This window comes from Mesocricetus auratus, unplaced genomic scaffold (genome assembly GCF_017639785.1).
Source record: "Mesocricetus auratus isolate SY011 unplaced genomic scaffold, BCM_Maur_2.0 Super-Scaffold_100026, whole genome shotgun sequence".
Taxonomy (NCBI): Eukaryota; Metazoa; Chordata; class Mammalia; order Rodentia; family Cricetidae; genus Mesocricetus; species Mesocricetus auratus.
The window spans coordinates 22,871,406-22,895,875 of NW_024429207.1; the positions used below are offsets into that span (position 1 = coordinate 22,871,406).

At 38.7% G+C, this 24,470-nt stretch overlaps 1 protein-coding gene across 9 annotated transcripts in view; it reads left to right on the plus strand.

The window, feature by feature from the left end:
• Window positions 1-24,470, plus strand: part of Unc5d (unc-5 netrin receptor D) — a 519,921-nt gene that overhangs the window by 294,157 nt on the left and 201,294 nt on the right. For all 9 annotated transcript variants that reach the window (XM_005066591.4, XM_013110828.3, XM_005066592.4 and 6 more), the window contains exon 3: window positions 11,123-11,266. In XM_005066591.4, coding sequence (XP_005066648.1) covers window positions 11,123-11,266 — 144 coding nt within the window. The remainder of the gene's footprint in view (window positions 1-11,122; window positions 11,267-24,470) is intronic.

The window sequence follows — 24,470 nt, forward strand, 5'->3', positions numbered from 1 at the left end:
ATGAACTTGTCATCAGAAACGATAGGGAGAGAGAGCCCTATCTGACAGAGAATTGACTGGAGTATTCAGAGTTCCAAAGTAGAAGAGCAGTTTGCTCAAAATGATCTTCAGGTAATATTCTGTTCATGCCTGGAAAAGGACAAGATTGGAAACACGCATACACACACACACACGTGCACAAACACAACACGAGAGACAGAGAGAGAGAGAGAGAGAGAGAGAGAGAGAGAGAGAGAGAGAGAGAGAGAGATGGGAGAATGAAGGATGAAGGGGGAATTGTCCTCATGCAATTGATTAACTTGGGATAAAGGGATTAAAAATGAAGCATTCTGGCTGGTAGACCAGAAGTGTTTTAAATCACTATTCTTTGGGGATTCAATGAGAGGAGAACACTGCCTGCCTTGGATATGTATTTCTCAGAACCATAGATAGCATGCTTGCTAGAATTCTGGGATGTATATGAAGACCAGAAGGGCATCTTGGTCTTAGATATAACAGCTTTATATCTAAGTATCTGGGTCCAAGAGGTTCAGGTAGTTCATGATATAACTATATATTGATATAAATACTATGTTCACTTCTGGTATATTCTTCAACACTATGAGCCATTTTCCCTATATATTCATATGTTCTTCTAATCAAAATACCTGTAAATTGTTTTTATGATAGCAGGGTGAATTCCATACACGAGTCATAGTTTTTCATTATGTATCTGTCCCCCAAGAGTAAAGCATCATATATACTCCTCTGTGATTTGGTATTCCTAACCACACCTAAGATCCCCTCGAGGGCCATTTTTTATTCTGTGTCAAGTTTCTTATATTGCTAGGCAGAGTTTCCAGGATTGTGGGTATAGTTTCCTTGAAATAAAGATTTGTCAAAATCAAAGATAACGGAAAAAATATACTTAATTTTTCTATTTCGTATTCCTAAATTTGGGATGTATGAATTCTTATTAGATAAACTTGTTTGTAATGGTTGAGACAGAGACCATACTGACCTTTAGACTAAGAATTTTTCAGAAGGACACTAAGATATGGCAGCATTACCAGAGAGACACCCAGCGCGTAAATGGTGGCTGACAAATACCAGTGGATTATGAAACATTGTTATGTCTAGTGGGGCCAGCGTCTCAATGGGGCTGCATAACGCATTCAAAGGGATCCATTCCCTACATTGTATAAACTTCTCCAATGTAAGGAGAAATGTTGTCAAATGATCCACCTTTTTTATACCACTGCTTTGAAATATTATGTCTATTCTCATTTAATAGCCTCTTGGTAAATACTGAAAGCCAATTTAGTAATGCACCCTTTTGTAATTTTACAACATTCTGTTTTGTTATTATTTCCCCCCTTTCAATTTTATTAGCACTGTGAGCCCCCTTCCTTGTCTTGTGGAAGGATTGTTGATTATGTTTTCTTCTAAATAAAAATTTGTCCTATCATTCTTTTCTTAAGCCCATAAAAGTCATATATTCCAAAGTTACCATGCAGAACAGAAATTCATAAATGACAAAATCAGGAGAGATTATGTCATTTTTATGCCATTGGAAAGGAATTTAAATCCTTACAGTTACTTCTATGAAAGAGATTTAATAAGCATTTTTCCATGTCATTTTGGTTGAATCGATAGGATATAACTATCTCTTTTTAAATATTTTCCCATGTTGTTGATGAAAATTGCCATTTTCCACATCCTGTAATCATGTCTCCCTAGCTCTGTATTAATACTAGAACGGTGTGAACAGCTGCAAGAAGCATGTAGAAATTTAGCCCAAATCAATACATGAGTACAATTTAGCTTAGAAACAAAATCGCCATAGGTATTGAAAATAGAAGATGCACTTTCTCCCCAGGGTTCTCAATAAGAAGAAGGTGCTACAAGTGGACTACCTGTGCAGAATTAAGGACTTTTGATGAGATCTGTAAAATAATCATTTATAATACAGCAAGACTGAATAGCAGTGAGAGACCAAGGACAAGAGACACCGTTTGACCAGAGGCACAGCAGGAAAGGTCCATGTTCTGACAAATCCCTGTAGGAAGTCACTCTTGAACTGTCTTTGAACATGTTTCCCAATTTTGAACTACTAGAATTGATAAACCCTTTTTTTTGACATATGGGCCTTCTTTCTTCAAGGGCATTATGGGAATGCATTGGACCTGATAGCACTGAGAGTAGGCATCAGATCTTTTGTGTTTCTGAATTGGGAGCAATAAGTCCTTTCAGTTGTTAAAAGCTGCAAACTGCCTTTGGTCTTTCTGATAATTTGGACCCGTCATCTAACCGTTCAAATAAGAAGAAAAAGGATTGTGTGTTTTCATGCAATTTAGCTTGGAAAACCCTGAGCTAGAGTTCTTTCCTGCAAAAGTACAATTTACTTGACATGAGTTACTGTGTTTTCACAGACATGGCTATACCTCTTAGTAACATACACTTTCAGTTCTCTGCATGAGCTAAGGGATCCTCTCTCATTTGTTCTGCCTCATTTCATTTGGAAATATGGGACTCTTCTTCCTTGTGTTTTGCTTCTGTTAACATCTGGAAGCTTCTAATAGAGCAGTATTTCCAACCCAGGAATCATGCCTCTGTGAAACGGGTGGTATATTCAAGTAATACTGAAATTAGGAACTTTGGCATATCAGGTGCACATATACCACACAATACTACAAACACTAAAACCATGAAGGACCACACATCTTCATTATCACAATTAACGTTATGTTGCTTATGGGAAACTTCTGTTACAAATAAGCTAAATTATTTCTTTATTACTCAGTAAAACCCAGGAGGATTTTTGTTGTTGTTGTAGGTTTTCTTTTCTTTTTTTAAATAATATTTTGTGGTTCTTACTTATTTGGCCCAAGAGGTATCGAACTTGATCGTGTGAAATGCTTTGTATTGTAGTGTGTCTGGAAAAAAAGTCTCAACTTGGCAAACTTTTTCTTTCTTTTTAAAGAATATCATTCCAGGCATTGTACTCTGTTATTGCTTTTTTCACAACTGGAGCCTTTCTCTTGGGATAAAACGTTAACAGATTGCATTGAGAAAAGGCAGAAGAGGAGGAATAAAAGTGTATTAAATCTTTGAGTTTGTGTCTCAGAACTTCTTTGTGCTGGTGATGAGAATATGAATACAGTATCTTCCAGGAAAACCATCAATGTGCAGTTGCCTTCAATGAGTCACAAATCACCAAGTTGCCTTAGGGAAGTGTAAGTTTTAGCCCACAGAACACAGAAATAATCAATCTCTGGAGTAGTTTTCTGACATCTGTGGGTTTAGAGATCACTTTTATAGAAACACCCGTACTCACCACTCTGTACTTGATCTTGTTCATCACTGCTACTCAGAGAAGACTGACACATTCTTAAAAGGTTTGTAGACAATCCTTGTGAATTCCATCCATAACATGTAACGGAGGATTTGTCTCTAGTGTCTAATTTAACCTTTCCTACAACAACAACAAAGTTTGGACATGGTTTCCTTCCAATCTATCTCTGACAATGCTAGAAGGAGACCCTTACTTCATGACACTGGCCCAAAACTACTTCAGACAACATTTCCCTGTCTAGCCTAGCCTGGCCTGGATCTTGCTCTGTAGCGAATGGTCTCCTGAATCTGTAATCCCCCTGTCTCTGCATTCTTTCAGGTCCTAAATTCTTAAGCAATGGTTTTTGCATAATTTTTCAGTCTTTTCTTTTCACATGAAATTAAGTTGTATTTTTAATATGAAGTTTAAAATAAAAAGATCTCAAACAAAATGAAACACAAATGGTGAAGATATCCTTATGAACAAGAGACTGGGTATGGATATTAGATGATGCTTAGATGTGTTTGGAATGTAGCCCTTCATTAACACAGATCTCAATTAGATAGTGTGTCTCATAATTACCCTGGTATAAAATGGAGTCATAAATACATCCACCATCACTTCTTTGAAGGTTAGAGAACTTAGTACACATGACTTGTTTAGCCTAGTATTGGTAATACAGAAATATTAGCCTTAAATTATTTTTGAAGGTGACATTTTAAACTTTTTAAAAACTCAGCAAGTGTCTGATGATCCAAAAATCTATGTCACACTTTGACAGTGTCAAAAAGACAATAGGTTAATTCATTAATTATTTGACTACGTTGAATTTGTTTACTATTTTCATATTGGCATGGCTAACACTTATCAAATAACATGTGTTGCGAACTTAGGCTACAAAGAGGAGATTTTCATGGATGTAGGAAGAGAAAAATCATTGACTAAGGCATTAGAGTCATGATCCTATTGGTCAGAATATAATATGGTATAGATGTCAGTCATGTACAAGATGGTGTCCTTTACGTGACCCCACAAGGCCCATTTCTTTCTCTGAAGTTTCTCCTTTTTGCTATTATCAGACAACAGTATCAAATTAATTTTCTTGCCTCTGCCAGACACCTCTGAGATGATTACTGCTAATCTCTGGTGTGGAAGAAACTAGAGAGCTCCGGTGTATTCTTTGTTTCTGTACTTAATGTCTGAACTTGGAGTACTTCTGCAGAATAAGGAAGTGCTTATTATCCTGAGGAAACAAAAGAGTATTCCTTAAGCGTAGTGCACATAAACATTCAAAGGACGGAGGGTTTGTCTTTTATTGTCAGAATATATTTCAATCTTGTTGCTAGGATAAAGAGGCAAAAGACATTTAGCCCTAATTAATCATCTACCAGTAAAATGAAATGTAGTTCTACCTTTTTATTATTCATATTTAATTTACTGGTTTTAGTAGCAAACTGTCCTGAAGACAGCTAAGTTCACCAAAGAAATAGAACTACATTTTCATGATATTTTACCCCAGAGATTTGTAATTTCAAATACATGGGAGATCCATAAGTTCTTAGTGAGTAGTAGAGCCCTGCAGTGTGAACTAAGCTTCACAATGAGTATATTTGGAGCCTTCAGGACTCAGACCATCACAAAGCCTTTTCTTACCCCCTCCCAGTGGAATCTTGAAATATTCTGCAGTTCTGATATCATAGAAGATGCCCCACTGAATTGGTGCCCACAAAGTATATTCTCCTTTCACCTGGCAGCAGATTGATGACAGCAGTCTTTATAGGATGCTTGAAATGATGCTCTCAGCACTTGTCACAAGGGCAAGCATGGATGAGGCACTCCATATGTTTGTTCCTCAAGTCAATATCTGCCACTGACCTTTTAGCATATTTGATTAATTTATTATATTATGATGCTTAAAACAAAATTATTTTTAAAATCTTGGTATAATAACATTAGAAAAGGTAAAGGGCGCAGCACCATTATAATAACTAAAAATGGTAATAAGTGACTATTCAAAAACTTTCAATTGCTCATACACATTTTGGAGGCTCTAATCTTGGACCCATAAGAGATAAATTACAAAGTGTTATGTTATGTAATTGATGAAGGCCATCCTTCCAGGAGAATGGATGGTACTGACTGCTCAGAACATGGAGGTAGAAGGTGAGGCCACCTCAGAGCAAAAGCTGTCTGACTGAAGAGCTGAGTTCCCTAAGGGCTTGAAGATCAGTAGAGAAAGCTCATGGATGCCAGGGCTGATGACTCTCATGAAGAGCTGGGTGACTTCCCTCCTCTAAGGGCTGAGCAAGGGCTTGTTATTCAGGAAATTGTTTTGCTATAATCCTTTGGAATTTTTTTTCTACAGAAAGCAAAATGATTATTCACCTTGTCAGTCTCCACATAATTATGAAACATTGCCTTCTGGAAAATAAAGGATAGAGTATATGGAATGTGGCTAAAAAAGACCCCCCCCCCAAAAAACAGATCTAGAGTTGCCCACGAGAAAAAAAAATGCCACTAAAATCAAGGTCACTAGGCAATTGCCACTTTCACGTGGCTTGGAAAATGCAAAATATATTAAAGGACAAAGAAGGATCCTATCTTTCTTCTGGGATGTGCTTAGTCTGTATAATAAGCTGAGCATCCTATGCTAGAGAACTTCAAGTGAGAGAAGGAAAGCTGTGGGGGTGGTGAGGCACTTGGGAACCGTGTGGAATCCCTCCCCAAGCGCCCATCACCAGGTGCATCCAAGAATTGGCTGCAACAATAACCAAGGCGGAATGCTAGTGATGGGCTTTGTGCAACTGTGATAATGAGCTGTAGATAAAAGGCAGGAGGACAGCTGTTAGTAGGCACCAGGCTGTCATTGGCATGGCTCTGAATGTTAAATACTACTTCGGGATACTTTATGTTCTATGCACCAAGTATGGATCTTACAGTAAGGCCGTGTAGCCCATTTATTGAAAATTTGCCAAATATAAATCATTTTAATTCTTTCCTCTTCACCATTTTTCCACCTCTCTCTTCACTTGGACATTTCTCTGCCGTGGATTCTAAAACATCTACCTTCAATTAGTTTTAAAATTCTCTAACTTTGTTTCCCCACAGGATTAAACCTGTTAAAAGTAACTAGTGTTTTCCTATCTGATAAATAAGGGGATTACAGCAGTAACTGCTGTCAGCATTTTTCTCATTTAAACAAATAAAGCTGACAAATGATGAAGTTCTGTGCTGCTCTGTTATGTTTAGAACATGCAGAGCGATTATTCATTTGCTGCCAACATTAGTCTATCCACAACTAAACCGTCCCAGAGCTTGGAAAGCTTATTAGCATATCAGTACCGTAGTTATATGTTTGTATTCTGTGAGACTCTGCTCCATAGTGAAGGCTGATGGGCATAATTTGCACAGTAGTTTTAAAGCATTGGGCTTTTCCATTCTTAAGACTTATGCAAGTTATTGGGTACAATGCTGCTCTTCTTTATGAGTTGCCATCTTCTATTTTTCTGGAACTTGTGTGCCACTATAACATTTCCTACCATCAAGTTAGCTGATATCTCTGGAGATAAAAAGGAGGTAGCTGTGTCTGCTTGCAACACAGATGGATGAACTTCAGTGGGGATGGTAGGAGCAGTTCCCTTAAATAGAGAAGCTTTGCTGACATTTCCCACGTTGTGGATGCAGATTCACATATGTACACATTTACTGTCTGTATATGTAGTATATGTAAATGTGTATGCGTGTGTGTGTGTGTGTGCATGTGTGTTACAAAACAACTGAAGATTTGATAAAGAATGTTCTACTTTTTGAGAAAGATGCTTTATTAAAGTAGCATTATTTTGTTATTTTGGGGAAAATACTGTATGATTGTTTTAAGGATTCTCTTAGAAGTGATGGTCTGGTCAACCAAAAAGCTTATGTTTGAAGGAGGCCTCATCAAGACAGTGTGTGTGTGTGTGTGTGTGTGTGTGTGTGTGTGTGTGTGTGAATGTCATTTGTGACATGCCACCTTGATGGTGCTGATTGGGAAACTGCATTGTGTTTAGGGGCACCTGGTTTGTGTTGTCTTTTCTTTGTGGCCCCTTGAAGAGTATCTGAAGTGGAACAGTAGCTGAACTGTGCTGATGTTGAATTCGCAACCGAAAGCTTTTCCTCTCTATTTTGGGTGTAACTTGACACAGAGTGATAGAAATAGGGCAACATAAGTCTGCTCTCCATGGTGATAAGGACTTGTTTTCTCTTTGTTCTTCCCAAAGAACCCTGTAAATGTCTCAGTGTGTAACAGCAGTCTGTCAGGTTTCAAACCTTGTTGATCCTATGGGTACTGCTCTGGTAATTGTGTCTGTGTTTGCAAATGAATCCAGACTCTATGCACATCTTTGATACAGAGCCTTGTGCTCCAGGCCACTGTTCCCTGTCCTAATCCCAGGACTAAGTAACAACTAGAGATGAGCTAGGTAATCATTGTGTCAGCAGGACCACTGACATTACTTTAAATTAGCCAATTCTAGATTTTAACACTGTGCCTTCTTGGTGCCCTCTTATTGCAACCAATCTTGTCCAGCTCCCCTACCACTTTCTGCTTTATGTCTGCCCTGGCACTTGCTTCCCTGTATGGCTGAGTATAGCATGCTGTGACTGTCTTTTTCTAACTGTGAAAATTTCTTCCCTCGTGACAGTCATTTCCATGTCTGCATGTCTTAGGGGGAACTAGCAAACTGGTGTTTTGGATGTATGTATTCCCTGTTCTCTAACTTGAATATGTGACCACTCTGAGCCACTCAGAAGTAGATTAGATAAACATACAAGATGGAGAGGATGAGAATGTAAGAGTGGCCTGACGATATTTCTACCTTTCAAGATAGTCAATGCTGCTTTTAAGATGCTAGATATATTTTTTGTACAAAATAATGGGGTTTCATGACTTGCTTTGTAGGCACATGGTTCAATTTGACCATATTCCCTTTCTTTCATCCCCTCATCGTCTTCTTCCATTTACTCCTCTCATCTACTTTTCTATTTGTCTTTGCTGTGTTTGTCAGTTTGCTTAATGTGATGATATCCAGTTCCATCTATTGTCTTGTAAGTAAATAGCATAATTTTGTTCTTAATGGCTACATAATAATCTATTGTGAATGTACAGCACATGTAATTTTCCCATTCATCTGTTGGTGATTCCCTAGGCTAGTTTCATGACAGTTATTATGAATAGTGCCACAGTACACACAGAGGTGTAGCTGTCTCCATTGCAAGCTGAGTTTAATTCCTTTGGGCATATATCCCAGGATGGGATATATTTACATTCCCACCAGCAGTGTATACAGTGCAAAGGGCCTGCTTCACAAAGGATGGTGTGTTCTATCTCAATAAGTGTCCCTGAAGCAGGGTCATAGCAGACTACCACTGCTCCACCTCTCACCTGTGCCTTTGGTATGACCCTTTCTTCTCTACTTAATCTTCAAAACCGACCATCATTTGTCTTAAAATGAGTAACAAGATGTAAGCAAGCCCTCTTCTGTACCCCGTACTCCTATTCCCCAACTTCTCAACTCCTCATAACAGTATGTGTGACCCACCCCTTGCCCCTTTCTAAGGAAACAGTTTGTGTTTTTGTTTGTTTGCTTACTTGCCTGCTTGTTTTGTTTTTAAATATACTTTGTTCCCATGTGCTGTTCTCTTTTGCTTTTTGCTAGCCAACTCTTCCACTTCCATGCCCTGGCCCTACTATGTTTTCTTTTTCACTACTGGAATGGGACTTGAGCATGTTACATATTAGGTAAATGCTTGAGCTATATCCCTAGCCCTTTGTTTATGCACAAGGATGGTGGAAATGCAACAGTAACATCATCACCTCTCAAAGCTAACAAGCTAACGGTTATTTGCTTTGGAGAAATCCATGGATTGTAGAACTCAAGTCTTTAAAAAGAAAAAATGCAATGCATAGGAACTTTCCAAGATAAGAAATGTGGATTGTCAGTAGACATGGAGAGGAATTCTGTATGGTTCCTCCTCCAACCATCAGAAACTTACCTCAAATTATACATGATACTCTATGTGTCCATAACTGTGTCTCATCACTTATGAATGTTATTGATTGTGTAGTGGGGATACTTTTCCCCCATGTGACAAATTCACACCTATTTTTAATTATTGTTTAAACCTTACTACCAGCAGCGGTAGTCTACTTCTATCCATTATCCTTTGGATCACTTTGATGGATTTTTGGGGGGTGGGGGTTGCTTGTTTTATCTTGAGGTTGTTTTTTGCTACATTTTCTCCTTATTTAATATTGAAAAATAGATTATTCTCCCATACTGTACATCCTGATCACAGTTTCTTCTCCCTCCACTCTTCCCAGTTCCCTTACTTCCTTTCTCCCCCAAATCCACGTCTGGTCCCCTCTCTTCAGAACATAACAGGCCTTCAAAATATAACAGGCCTCTAAGACATAGCACCCAACAAAACAGGATATGATAGGACAAGGCTAATTCTCCTGCTGCCTGGATTCTGTGGAATTTAAAGGGAGAAAGCCGAAGTAGGCATTTAATTTTTCTTTGGCTCTTTGGCATGTTCATTTTATTTCTATAATCAAGAACAAGAAATTCCATACAGGGACAGGTATTTCATTGTGGAAAGCCATAGAATTGGTTTGTAAGGCAGAAGCAGGGATAACCATCAGCTCCTCCATCTATAAGCTGTGGATGTCAACAGATGGCTGTCTCTTTAAGTTATGAGCTTTTTGTCTACAACATGGGAATAGAATAGGGTAGGCCATCTTTGGGTGGTGTGCAAATACAGTGAGTGAAGATGTAGAGTTTCCTGTGGTGCTTGACTCTCATACCAAAGCTTTGACTAAGCACTTTTATAGGGAAGCTCAGTGTTAGCTAGTGTCTACCAACAGAAGAGCATTTGACCAAAACAAAAAAAAAAACTGCCCCCTTGTTTGTCATTAACTGATTTCATCCCTGGCACTCTACAAAGGGTGGCTGACCTTCCCAAAGAAGGAACCCAGTGATCCTTGGTCAGAAGCATGAAGATACATTTACTCTCAAGTTAGAAGTACCAAGAATATTTCTAAGGATTAGAAGGAAAATGCAAATTCATAAAAATCTCACTGAAAGGTTAAAAGTCATCAGCTTTGTCCCACCTCACAGGTGTATTTTTTTTGGCTGTTTCTACATCTGCCCCATATTCAATCATGCGAATTTTCTTTGGTCTTCTGCATGGCCCATTAGACCTATGTTAACTTGTCTGCTTCCTGTATGTCCTGTTCATTTGCTTTGAATACCATTGGCTCTGTTGTTCTCAACCTTTCATACCACCGTTTGGGCCATTTCTTGGAATCCTGGCCTATTTATACTGTCTCACACACATATTACCTTTTTTCTTTCAAGCCACACTATTACAGTGACCCTTTCTTGGCTACAAAACCATGAAACCACTCTAAGAACAACTTGAAACTGTGTCCCTGAGCTGAGTATGTGGAGACAATTAAGTTCTAGCCATTACATTTGGTATACATTTCCCATAGTACATTTTGTACAAAAACTGAGAGCACCAGGTTAATGTCATAGGAATGTTGTTCTATTGCATGGCACTGCGTTGGCTGATAATACTTTGTGTATGCATTTTACAGCCTACTCAGCTCAGGGAATTTAATTAGCAGTAATATATTACTGTCACAGTAATTAAAACCTTGCCTTGATTAAAAATAGAATTGTTTAATTAAAAAGAAAAGGTCTGGCTAACCTTAATTTCATGATTGAGGAATACAGTGGCCTCACTTACTCTTCTCTATCTCCGCATCAGGCTTGAAGGTTCGGGAAGTGTTCATCAATGTCACCAGGCAGCAGGTGGAGGACTTCCATGGGCCAGAGGACTATTGGTGTCAGTGTGTGGCATGGAGCCACCTGGGAACATCCAAGAGCAGGAAAGCTTCTGTACGAATAGCCTGTAAGTACATTTGGGTGTGACCTTGGATCTTAGGAGTATGGACAAGTGTTAAATACAGTTGAAGAGGCCATTGGAGATGTCCTGGGATGTCTTCAGAATGTAGCTGAGAGGGAATCAGGATGAACTTGACCATCTCCAATAAATTTAATGTTTAAAATATCATTTGAAATGTTTTATCATTTTTTCCAGAGGGCAATTGGCAAATCAATTTGTCTAAGAGATTTTTGCCAGAATTTCCAGAACTCAAAAGTCTTAACAAAGCCAGGATAACATGTCCCAGAGAATAAGAAGCCACACAAATGGACTTCACTTCTCCCCATCCATGGTGACACTCAGGGGATGTACATGGGGAGAGCCAAGCAATGACTACTTATCCTACTTTCCAGCCAATCTGTAAAAATAAAGCATTAAAGATATTAAGGGATTTTATAGCCTAATTTTAAATATCATCTCAGTGAATCTTAAAACATGGAAATGGGTTTTGACCTGTGTTTTGTTTTGTTTTTAAGCATAGTTGAAAATGATAAGGAAATCAGAAAACAAGTAAACCGCTTTTTCTAGGAGATGTCCAAGATTTTTCTGTCATATTTCAGCATCAGTGTCTTTATAATCTAAATATGATTTGCGAATATACAAACCTCTCCTCCTTTAAGTGTCCTTGTCCCACCCATTCCATTATCCCACCCATTCCCATTATCCCACCCATTCCCATTACCATACCTCTGTGAAGCCTTAGACACCTCATTTTTATGACTAGGACTATATAAAAAAAGAATCCTCTACATGGGAACTGGGAGGTGCAGGCTGGGCAGAGATGCAGATATGGTTATTGTTGTTTTATTCAAATACTGCCTTTAGAGTGTTGTAAAGACTATGGGACAAGAGGGATTTATCTGAGGACTGGAGGAATTCTTTATGGCACATGTTGATGGTTTAGGAATTAAGAATAAGAGTGAATTGCTCTTTGCAGGGACATTTATGTTTCCTCGGAAATGAAATCTTCCTCTTAAAATATGCATTTCACCTTCACAATACTGGTGATTTGGGAGGCCTCTCTTGGATGCCATGTGGGTCCTCATAGACCAAGAAGAGGTCACCTCATAAGCCATATTCAGTATGAGAGCCTTGGGAAATATTTTTCCTGTAGTTATTTAGTTAATTAAAATTATCCAACCAATATTTTATGACTTTTAAGTAGCAGGTTGACTGAGAGAGGGAATATATGTGCATTCATTTGTCCCATAATAAGTCTAGTTCTGTGTTCCCTAGGTGGCCTCAGTCAGGCCAACCAGAACATTCCACCCTAATCAAGGCAAGGTATGGATGCATATATGGTACTCAATCCAAATAGAGAGGAGGAAACAACACGAACTATTTCAACAATGGCTCACTCAATTTCTTTCTTCTGAGGTCCCCTTCCCATTGCCGTGTCTTTCTTCTCAGAGACAGATGCCATCTATTCTTTGAACTACTATACATATAATCACCCTCTGCACCTCTGGTGTCTTCTTCCTCCACTCTTCCTCATTTAATTCCTGATTGCCAGGTTCCTGTTAGAACAACATGTTTTTATTTATAAACATCATCAAAGAATGGTTCAAACCCACCTATTCTAATTTCCCATCACCTTGACTGTACATATTCCACTCCATCCTTCCAAATGCTTACTTGTTTCCTTTGTCAACCTTGCCTTTCTGACACAGAACCCCACTCATGCAGTCTACAATTTTGCAACAGGGGAGAAGAGCCTAGACTCCTGCTCCATTTGCATTTTCATTCTGCTTCATCTTTGTTTTGTAAAGGTAGACAGCACCGTTCATTTCCTGGGTCTCAATATCCCCATATGTGAATTTGTGTGTATTTCATGGAACTAATAAGTACTAATTATTTAAAGGACCTGGCCCAGTGATCACTTTTCAACTGTGACCTGCTGACTTGTGGCATCCTTGATCCTTTCCATAGCTATTACATGCATTAGTTGGTCTTTGGTGAATTGAATTGAAGGGTTATTTTAGGTTAGCCTTTACTATGCAGCTCTTCTAAACAGAATAGAAGTAGAGAAAGAGAATATTAATAATGGAAAAGGCACTTCACATTCTGTCACTTTCCTTTTTATCATTTGACCTTTGCAGATTCCTAAGCTCCTTTTCTGATAATAATCTTTGGATGCTCTCTGGAGATTTAAAAAAAGTATTTGTCCTTTTTATAGGATAAGCTCATTTGTATATGAAATATTTTTCAGGCAAAAAATTGTCAGAATATCATTATAGCCCATATTATACAACTCATTTAATGTGTTCTCTCAGAGTGTTTGCAACATATTTTTAATTTCTTCCTATGTAGCAAGTTAGAGAGTCTTTAATTTATTTAAAATTATTTATGCAAGCCAAGACATGATTTGTCATTAAATATTGAATTTGACTTGGGGACCAATGTGCATTAAAATGTAAATTGAAATTTAACTAGTGTGGTGGCATCAAACGTGTATGTGGGGGTGCCTTCAGGAACTTACTTGGATGTTTTATTTGCTTCCAGGAAAAACACTTTAAAAATAATTTTCCCTTTTTATTAGACTGAGAAAGAGGATTTCTGACTTTTACTTGTAAGTACTTCTTAGCAAATAGCATATTGCACATGAGGATAGTCTTCATTCTCAATAAATGAATAGGCAAATTAGATCTAATTGTTACCATTTTTCTTCTTTTTAAGATTGTTTTTTAAGTAATAGAGGCATCTTAATGTGCTAAATAATCATTGATAGATGAATGCATTTTATGAACGTGACAACCATCATCCAAAGGGACTTTACAATTCACTATAATTTTTATAATACTCAGTAAACAGTTCTATTTCAACATCTGAGTTCCTTATGCTTCCTGCATTGAGCCAATGAGCCATTAAGGATTTAACAAATTTTAAATTGCATTGGGCAAAAGCTCCAAGGCAACTGGGACATTGAGCTGAGGGATGTATTGACAGAAGCATCTTGATATTGTTTGCAATCTCTTTGCAAACATCAGGAGGCTCTCTGGATGATATCACTTAAAGACCATTTGGTTTTAAAAGAAAGAAATGATAAGAAAACTTTTCCCTTGATTTTTATGACTCTTAAGTTCCTCAAAATGGACCCTCTTGTGGGTAAATGTTACAAATGTAGAGAAGTGTCTTCTACGGTTCTTGTGGACTAGACTATGGAAAAGGCCTAGGATTGTTAAGGATTTTGCAATTCAGGGAACTGATATTATTGGCATGTCTTGCCTAGGAACACTATTCTCAAAATGTCAGTCATGCGCTATCATGTCAATTGTAAACCTACATGGTCCTCATATAATACTGGAATTTCAGTTCAAGTAATGCAGGAAACCCATAAGGTCTCTAATGGACAATTTAGAATGAGCTTCTTAGACTTCAGTTCTGCTAGTTAGTTTATTCTCTGTATTTTGAATAACAAAACCAAAAATACTTTTATGGAACACTGTTTGAGCAGTTTTTATTTACCCATTTATCATTTTATATGCCTTCTATGTTCAACTTGTTGCAAAAATGTTGACAGCTTGACTGAAGGGTAAAGTCACATGGCAGAGGGCAACAGAGCTCCTCTGTCCATCCATTGTACTCCCTTAAGTATTCTTTTTAAAAAGTAGTTTATTTAAATTCATTTTATGTGCATTAGTGTGAAGGTGTCAGATCTCCTGGAACTGAAATTACAGACAGTTGTGAGCTGCCATGTGAGTGCATGGGAATTGAACCCAGGGCCTTCGGATGAGCAGCCAGTGCTCTTAACCACTAAGACATCTCTACAGTCCTGATCTCTTAGGATTCTTATTGCTAAGTCCTGTGAGTTGTCTTCTGCAAACTAGAAACTTGAGAATTGTAATAGGAACCTTTATAGGCGTTTGAGTAGTTTCTTGAGGAAAGTGAATGTTGTTTTCCTCTCTCTTTCATTTATGAGTCAGTTGTGAACCTCTCATGGTCAAGTTATAGTGTGTATACACTTTGTTTTGGGAGCCAGTGTGCCTGCCATCCACCCGAACTGTTTCCCTATAATCACTCTGTTATAACAGGGAGAAGCTGGCTGGCCATCAACTACTAGGGGCTGGAAATAGCTGAGACCCAGTTACCAAAGTGAGTTTAGAAAGGTAAAAATAGATAAATAAAGCCAGCCTACATTGACCTCCATCAATCTGGCAGAAATCTGTCTCTAGGGAACAACTCCCACAGGCCCTCCCTCATCCGTCTGGTTCAGTTGGACTGGAGAAGACAGCACGCTGTGGCATCTGCTGCTGGACCATTGTCAAAACCAGGAATACTCAATTATTCGTAGTTGTTTATTTTCATGGGTGAACATTTGGCGGCTTAGCACTATCTTTTATTCCTTGTTTTCCTTTCTCTCCTTCATCTGCTGATAAGACGTTGTGCCTGTCACATTGAACCCTTGGTCAAGCAAACCTTTATTGACACTTTGGTACTTTTCCTAATTTGGGACTGGGAAATAAAGGAAATATTGCTATCTTATAGTTGAACCTGTTCTAGCAAGTTTGAGTAGGAAACCACTATTTTATTGATTAAAAAAAACATAATTTGATGCATGCTGAATAAAATGTAAATATGATGGGTTTTTTTGAGATGCTTCTAAAATTTCTATGCAATTGTGCCAGGAATGAATGAAGAAATTAGAAAAATCTCATTTACAGCCATGGGCGCTCTATACTTACATGCCGTAGTGAAAATAGAATTATTTCCCATTACTTTTGGGGGTGGTTTCCTTTTGAAAATCAAAGGAAAATAAGACATTAAGTTGTTTCAATTGTGCATCTCAACTTCCTGGCATAAATAAGTAATTCCATATTCTGAGGACTGCCAGTGCCCCTTGCTTCCTGCCTGCAAAATTAAATATAGGGATAAATAATTGCTTATACTCCTTTCATATGTAACTACATATGCGGATCATTTCCCAGGACATCCTTACAAGCTAAATGAACTCCACCTGAAAGAGTAGTACTACTTAGAACAGTGGTTCTCAACCTAAGGGTCGTGACCCCTTTGGGGACTGAATAACCTTTCACAGGGGTCACGTATCAGATCTCCTGTATGTCAGGTATTTACATTATGGTTCTTAACCATACTAAAGTTATAGTTATGAAATAGAAATAAAAGTAATTTTATGTTTGGGAGTCACCACAACATGAGGGGCTACATCCAAAGGTTGCAGTATTAGGAAGGTTGAAAACCACTAACTAGGATTCTTGGGTGCAGATGTTAGATTCAGATGTGTGAGGCTTGCTTCCCTGTCTTTGCTTTACCTGTGTTCATTAATCTTCCTGGGCCACATGCATAGCCCCATCTCCCCATGACTGGCACTTCACTCTTCATACTTACTGCCTTATTCACAGAACCCAGTGTAATGGATCTCTTAATCCTGGAGGCTGCACCAGCCTCGTGGGCCAATTTGGACATCAAAAACCCTATTCTCTAGTTTCCCCAGCTTCCAATTTCCACAATCAAAGCCATCCCTGTCTCCCCACATCATTTTTTGGTTGGTTTTCATATCTACAATCATGGTCACTTTTAATTTATTTGTGAATTCATTTCTCTTTTTAGATCATAAACTGCCTCAAGGTTTCAGCATTATTATCTTTATTTATTTACTGAGCTTTTTGTTTATTTTTACTTTTGAGTCTCTTACAGACATTATATACCACCTTTGTAGTTGATGTCTTCTTCTTTTTCTTCTTCTTTTCTCTCTTTTTTTTCTGAGACAGGGTTTCTCTGTGTAACAGCCCTGGCTGTCCTGAAAATAGCTCTGTAGATCAGGCTGACCTTGAACTCACAGAGATCTGCCTGCCTCTGCTTCACAAGTGCTGGGTTTAAAGATGTGTGCCACCACTGACCAGCATGGATATCTTGTTGAATAGCAATGCTACCCATGCAAAACCTGACTCTTCTTCATGAAAGAGAATCTGTTAGTTGTGGATCCTGATGAGGTCCAGCTGTCTGGCTTCCTTGTGAGCCTATACCTAATGATAACATGGAAGAACCATCTTTTGCTCCCCTTCTCTGGAGCTGACTACTAGTCATGATCATTGCAGTAAAGCAGAAGTCAAAAAGGAAATGCGTTGATGAAGCATCACCACCATGATACTCTGTGACTTACATGTGTGACCTTAGTGACTTACACTGCCTGCTCTGTTCCAGTACTCTCTGGCAACATACACCTATGTTTGGACACCAGCCTTCAATACCTAGTATAAAATGCACAAAAGTTTGAAACCTTACTTTCTATTTCCATGGAAGAATGTCCCTAAAATTAAGAGAGACAATATTATACTTTTCTTTCAAAGGTCAAACTTTTCCTACAGTGTTGTATTAACTTATAGGATATTATTGAAGGATATGAGAATCTTAGCCTCTGGATAATGTAGTAAACTACATACAATCATGTAGTCGTGGGAAGAGATTGCTGAAATATAACTGTAGTCCAGTAGCTAGGCTGCACACCAAGGGATGGGGCTGTATCCACCTGAAGGCATGCAGATCCTGTTTCCCTGACAAGTCCTGTGCTAAATGAGCATCAGGGTTGCACAAAGGTACCATGTAGGCTTACGGGAACAGAGCTGGGAGCGTACTCTCTGAGCCCCAGTGCACAATGAACAGAGTTCTGTCTTTAAAAGTTAAGGGTTTTAGCCATGAAAGCAATCTATTAAATCATGCATAAAGCTTTGCACAGTTACATATAACATAACACCTGTGAAGCCAGCTCTGAAAAATCAGATCATATACGTAGCAGTTGTATAAAAAAGGAAATGACTGGCCTTGGAAACCTAGGGACACCCTCAAATTGTATCATACAGGATTTTTGGAAAGGATTGTTTTTGCTACAAAGCCAGCAGCAGTATCACAGTGTTAGAAATGTTGAGTAAGACTGGGAATTAGATATCACCAATGGTGGATGAGTGTTCCTGCTATATCAGCTCCCTATGCACTTCGCATGGAGAAGCAAGGCACATCTGTCTGGCAGTGACATTTGAGAATATATAGATATCTAGGTAAGATGGAGAATAGTAGGATTGTTTATGCATTTTAAGATATCAAGAGTGAAGGGTGTTGTCTACTGATAAAGTGCTTGACTAGCATTCAAGAGATCCTACATTCTATCCTCTGCAGTTCACAGATTACCTGTAATCCCAGCACTCTGAAGATTACTTCAGGTTCTAGGTCATCAAGCTGCATGGAGGGCAAAGTGAACATTAAGACCTATCTATTTCAAACAAATTATTGACGTAATAGACATGGAATTTCCTTAAGCCATTTACTGAGAATCTTCATGTTGACACTGACCCTGGTTACTGGTACTGCTCTTTCTGTGTTTATCTCTATGGTCCTGTCTCACGCAACAGTAGGATGTATTTTGAGAAGTGCATAATTAGACTTTTGTACTTTTTGACTCAGGTAACATAGAATAGTCATTCCATGACAAATATGATACGGAGGAGCTACTGCCAATCCACCCTGTGAAGCAGTTCTAAAGTAGATACATTTTTAATAAGTAGGAATTGAATTTAAAATTATGATGAAAAGAATAAAATAGTAATCCTACAGTCACCTGTTAATGTGATTACATCATGTACAAGACAAAGGTATGTCCGTCCAAAAGTTTGCATAACTAACCTCATAGCAGGAGTCATACAAAAACCTAGAGCTGTGGATTCACAACAGCTTTGATGTTGGTGGCAACATGAATTCTTCAGTTCAATTTTAGTTTTCTATAATGTATGTTTTACATACTGCCATTTAGTGATATATATATATATATATATATATGATGCAGACATTTGTGGAATTCTTTTCTACAGTACCAGTTCTTCCTTCATTTTCCTTACTAAGAACATTTTATGACATAGCTATAGTGTAATTCTAAGAAATTTTGACAGAATACTATTACCCAACTTAAATAATCATTCACTCTCTGCCAATGTGCAGAAATAATTGTTTTGTAAAAGAACTCTAGTTCTCATGTTACAGTTGGGTGGGAAGACTCCTTTGCTTCTTATAACCCAAGAGAGTCTTCAATCTTCTTTCTTCCTCTGTGACATAGAATTTGGATACATAATGGTCATTTATTTCATCCGATGTCCCTCTGTAGAATTTTTTCATTGTACAAAATAAAAGCAGTCTCACAGAAGGGAGCTCTCTCTGCCTGGATAATTTGAACATAGAAATAAATGATAGTAAAGAATTACAACTCATTAAGTAAGAATTCACATTGATTGAGTATGAATAGCTCAAGGAAGCAGCTGGGGGTATTGCTTCTGGCCAAATCCCATGTTACACAAGCATGGGAACTGGAGTTCAGATACCCAGCACAGACATAAGAAGCTGAGCTTGGAGATATAAACCCATAATCCAGAACTAGAGAGGCAAAAACAAAAGGATTCTTAGGGTTTGTATCAGAATTGGACCTTACCAATTGGCTACACAGGCTAGCCTGCAGACAATACTGATAGAAATTGAACTACTTTTGCTTAACACAAACATATTTATGAGTGACAACCTTAAAGATAGGGTCTATTGAAAATAAATGTTTTAGGAAGAAGTGAAATTTCATCAGATAATGTTCTTTTATGCTATTTATTGCTAGTCTTAATTTACCAAGAAGAATTTGCAGAAACATAGTCACTATCTTTCATTGAATTCAGTCAGGTTAATTCAGTCTGCTATCCCTTTAGTGAACTTCACCTTGAATTTCTTGAAGATGGCTGTTTCTATAAGAACTTCAGTAAAGCTTTATTGGCAAAGAGAATATATATTTTCCTTCAATCAATACTCAATTTTTCCACTAAATAAACTTTCTGACAAATCAACAATTGGAAAACAAAGCTAACAAACAATAACAACAGAAAGAAATTAAGTCTCTTGATCTTTGCATACTTTTTGTGCCTAGGGATTCTTCTTAGGTTAGTGTCACATCTTTCTACCTAAGTAGGGAAAGACAGGATTGCATTCCAGAAATTTCTTAAAGAGCAGAAGGTTGTTAACTTAAGGGAAGAATTGAGCATCTGTGAATAGTTCAATAACCTGAATGGTGTAGGCATCCTAAGAACAGAATATTGCCCCTTCCTTTGAAGACTTGGCATTGTAATGAGAGAAATACACTTCTAAATAAGGATTGTCAGTGGTGCATGGCTACTGGTACATTCAGTAGGTATGAGGCACCTACCAAGACAGCTGCTGATCTCAGAGGCCTAAGATACACTTCTTGAATTACTAAGAAACATATCAAAATTCCATCACAATTCTTCAAGGACCTGGAAAGAACATTAATCAACTTTATATGGAAAAACAAAAGGCCCAGGATAGCCAAAACATCCCTATACAATAAAGGAACTTCAGGAGGCATCACCATACCTGACTTCAAGCTCTATTATAGAGCTATAGTCCTGAAAACAACTTGGTATTGGCACAAAAATAGGCAGGTAGACCAATGGAACCGAATCGAAAGCCCTAATTTTAACCCACACACCTATGAACACCTGATTTTTGACAAAGAAGCTAAAACTGTACAGTGGAAAAAAAGAAAGCATCTTCAACAAATGGTGCTGGCATAACTGGGTAATGGTATGCAGAAGACTGCAGATAGATCCATGTTTATCGCCTTGTACAAAACTTAAGTCCAAATGGATCAAAGATCTCAACATACATCCAGCCACACTGAAACTTTTAGAAGAGAAAGTGGGAGATACTCTTCAACGAGTTGGTACAGGAGACCACTTCCTAAACATAACACCAGTGGCACAGGCACTGAGATCAACAATTAACAAATGGGACCTTCTGAAACTAAAAAGCTTCTGTAAGGCAAAGGACACAATCAAAGAGACAAAAAGGCAGGCCACAGAATGGGAAAAGATATTCACTAACCCTACATCTGACAGAGGGCTAATCTCCAAAATTTACAAAGAACTCAAGAAACAAGTCTCCAAAACACCAAAGGATCCAATTAAAAGGTGGGGTACAGAGCTAAATAGAGAATTCTCAGTAGAGGCAGCTAAAATGGCCAAGAGACACTTAAGAAAGTGCTCAACATCCTTAGCCATCAGGGAAATGCAAATCAAAACAACTCTGAGATACCATCTTACTCCTGTCAGAATGGCTAGAATCAAAAACACCGAAGACAATTTATGCTGGAGAGGATGTGGAGAGAGAGGAACACTCCTCCACTGCTGGTGGGAATGCCGACTCATACAGCCTCTTTGGAAATCAGTATGGAGATTCCTCAGGAAAATGGGAATTAATCTACCACTAGACCCAGCAATTCCACTCTTAGGCATTTATCCAAATGAGGCAGGTTCATACAACAAGGGCATCTGCTCCACTATGTTCATAGCAGCATTGTTTGTAATAGCCAGAACCTGGAAGCAACCTAGATGCCCCTCAACTGAAGAGTGGATAGAGAAAATGTGGTACATTTACACAATGGAGTATTACTCAGCAGAAAAAAACAATGGAATCTTGAAATTCGCAGGGAAATGGATAGCACTGGAAGAAACCATCCTGAGTGAGGTAACCCAGTCGCAAAAAGACAAACATGGTATGTACTCACTCATATATGGATTTTAAATATGGATCAGGATAGTGCCAGTCTGCACTTCCACAGATAGAGAGTCTGGGAAACAGGAAAGAACCTAAAAGATATGCATATATGCATAGTACCCAAGAGAAGAGGATGGAGACAAGATCCTCTGAATGGATGGGGAACACGGCGAGGGGGGGGTAGTGGGACCTGGGAAGAATAGAGGGGGTAAAGAGGGAGTTGGTCATGGGGGAACAGGAAGTTGAGGGGGTGGGGGTAAAATAGGGGGAAGAGGGAATCATAGGATTGAAGACAGATCAGGCACCAGAGTGACCTCGAGTGATCTAAAGGTATAACATCAATTGGCAAGCTAAGCAATAGTGGAAGGACCACCTCGAATGCCCATTCCTGATAATGAACTTGATGTCTATAACCATCCGGGAGCCTTCATCCTGTGACTGATGGAAGCAGAGGCAAACACACAACTAAGCACTGAACTGAACCCAAGGAACCCAGTGACAGAGAGAGAGGAGTGATGAGCAAATTGGCAAAGAATGGGCTGGCAAATCCAGCAGAGACAGCTGATCTGAACAGGGGAGTGCTCTTGGACCCCAGACCAACAGTGGGGAGGCCAGCATGGGACTGATCTGGACCCCCCAAATGTGAGTGTCAGTGAGAAGGCCTGGGCAACCTATGGGGCCCTGAGCTGTGGATCAGTGTCTATCCCTGGTATACAATCTGTCTTCATGTGCCTATAGCACAAAGAGAGATGCTCTCTCAGCCTGGACTCTTAGGGGAGTGCCTTGAACCTACCAAGAGTAAAATGATAGACTCTAGATATCCCCTATGTGGAAGGATTTGGCAATAGGGTGGGAGGGAGGGTGGAAGGGGAGTGCGGGAGGAGGGGAGGGAGAGGGAACTGGGATTGACATGTAAAACAAGCTATTTAAAATTCAAATAAAAAATGATAAAAAAAGAAACATAAGTCTTGGGGAAGACTGAGGATTTATCTGGAAAGGAATTCTCAAAGGGACATTAATACCAGCATGCTCTCGGGATGAAATGCTCTAGGTTTCCAGTTTAAGTAACCAAATTTCTAGTTCTTCCATTAAGATAATTATGAATACAGCAAAAGAAACGTGTTTCAGGAAGAAAATATTGTGTTCAGTGTTTGATCCTGATATCTGAAGATATTATGATGGACTTCTTTTAATCATGCAGTTGTACTTTTGAGCCTGAAGACCAGGATATAAGATAAACATCAAAGTTCTAATTTGGAGTCTTTGGAAAATCAGTGATTAGGAAATACAGGAGGAACACATTTCGGCAGGAATACCTAAGGTAGTTTTCCATTCTATGTTTTCTCCAGCTCTCAAACTGCTGGTGTGAATAGAAAGGATGGTGACCAATGAATGAAATTCCGTGAGAGGAGAGGGGGGAAACAGAGAAACAGAAGTCCAAGAGGTAAAGATAAAAGCAAGAGAGAAGACAAGTAGTCCATGACAACATGGATATAGTTATGAGGAACAAATTGTCAAGACCTCAGTTTTATCTAAAGATTATGGGATGACTTTAAATGTGTCCATTAGCTTTGACATGCGAGCTGCCATTGCTCCTGGACAACGGATGAGAGAAGTGATATTTGATGTGTAGATCTAGGAATTAGGAGGAAGATACAAAGTACAGAGGATAGAGATGGATGACTCTTTCAAAGACTGGACTATGTAGGGGAAAGCCAGAGCATGCCTAGAGGTAGCAATTTCAGGGCCAGATGATATTCTAATACAAACATGAAGACTTGAAAGACTTTCTTTGTGAACATTGACAGAGCAGGTATAGGAGCAAAAGAAGAATAGAGAAATCAAATCAGAAGGCCTGGATTTGAGTTCTGGGCTCAGTCAACCAGCTCACACTCTGCTGATTGTAGAGACCCACCACAGACAAGAAACCCAGCTTTGCCCAGAACCACTGAAATCATAATCCTTCATAGGATAGGCAAGAACACTTTGTGATTTTGTAGTCTTTTGGCCTTCCTTCTTCCTGCTGACCACATGGGTTTCCTGGGTAGATTTCATTCTTATCACCTCTAAATGGTGTGGTATTCAGGGGTTCTATTTTGGGGCACCTTCACAGCATAATCCACAAGTACTCCCTGGAAAAGTCCTCCCCTCCATGCCTTTAAGTCCTGTGTTTGAACTGATTATCTTCAATCTTAATATTATATATCCTCTCTCAACATCTCCATCACCTACATGCATTATCTATTTAGTTGGATACTTAGTAAATGTTTCATACTCAATATGCCTTACTCCCATGTTGGTATAAACACATTAATGCCCCAGTCTTCTTGCTTCAATAATAGCTTCTCACACACTTTTAATAAGACATGGAAAGTATATTTGATTTTTCTTTCTATCTATCACACACCATTCAGCAAGTTTACATAAATATGCCTTCAAAACACACTATTGATCTATCTATCTTATAATCACTGTTGCTCTACTCTGCCTCCTCCTCTCCCCACTTCCACTCCACTGCCTTAAGATCGATTTCCTACACATAATCCTGAAAAATATCTAACAGCAAGTTAGTTATCTATGCTACCCCTTACCCAGGGCTCAGGGACCATTTCAGAAG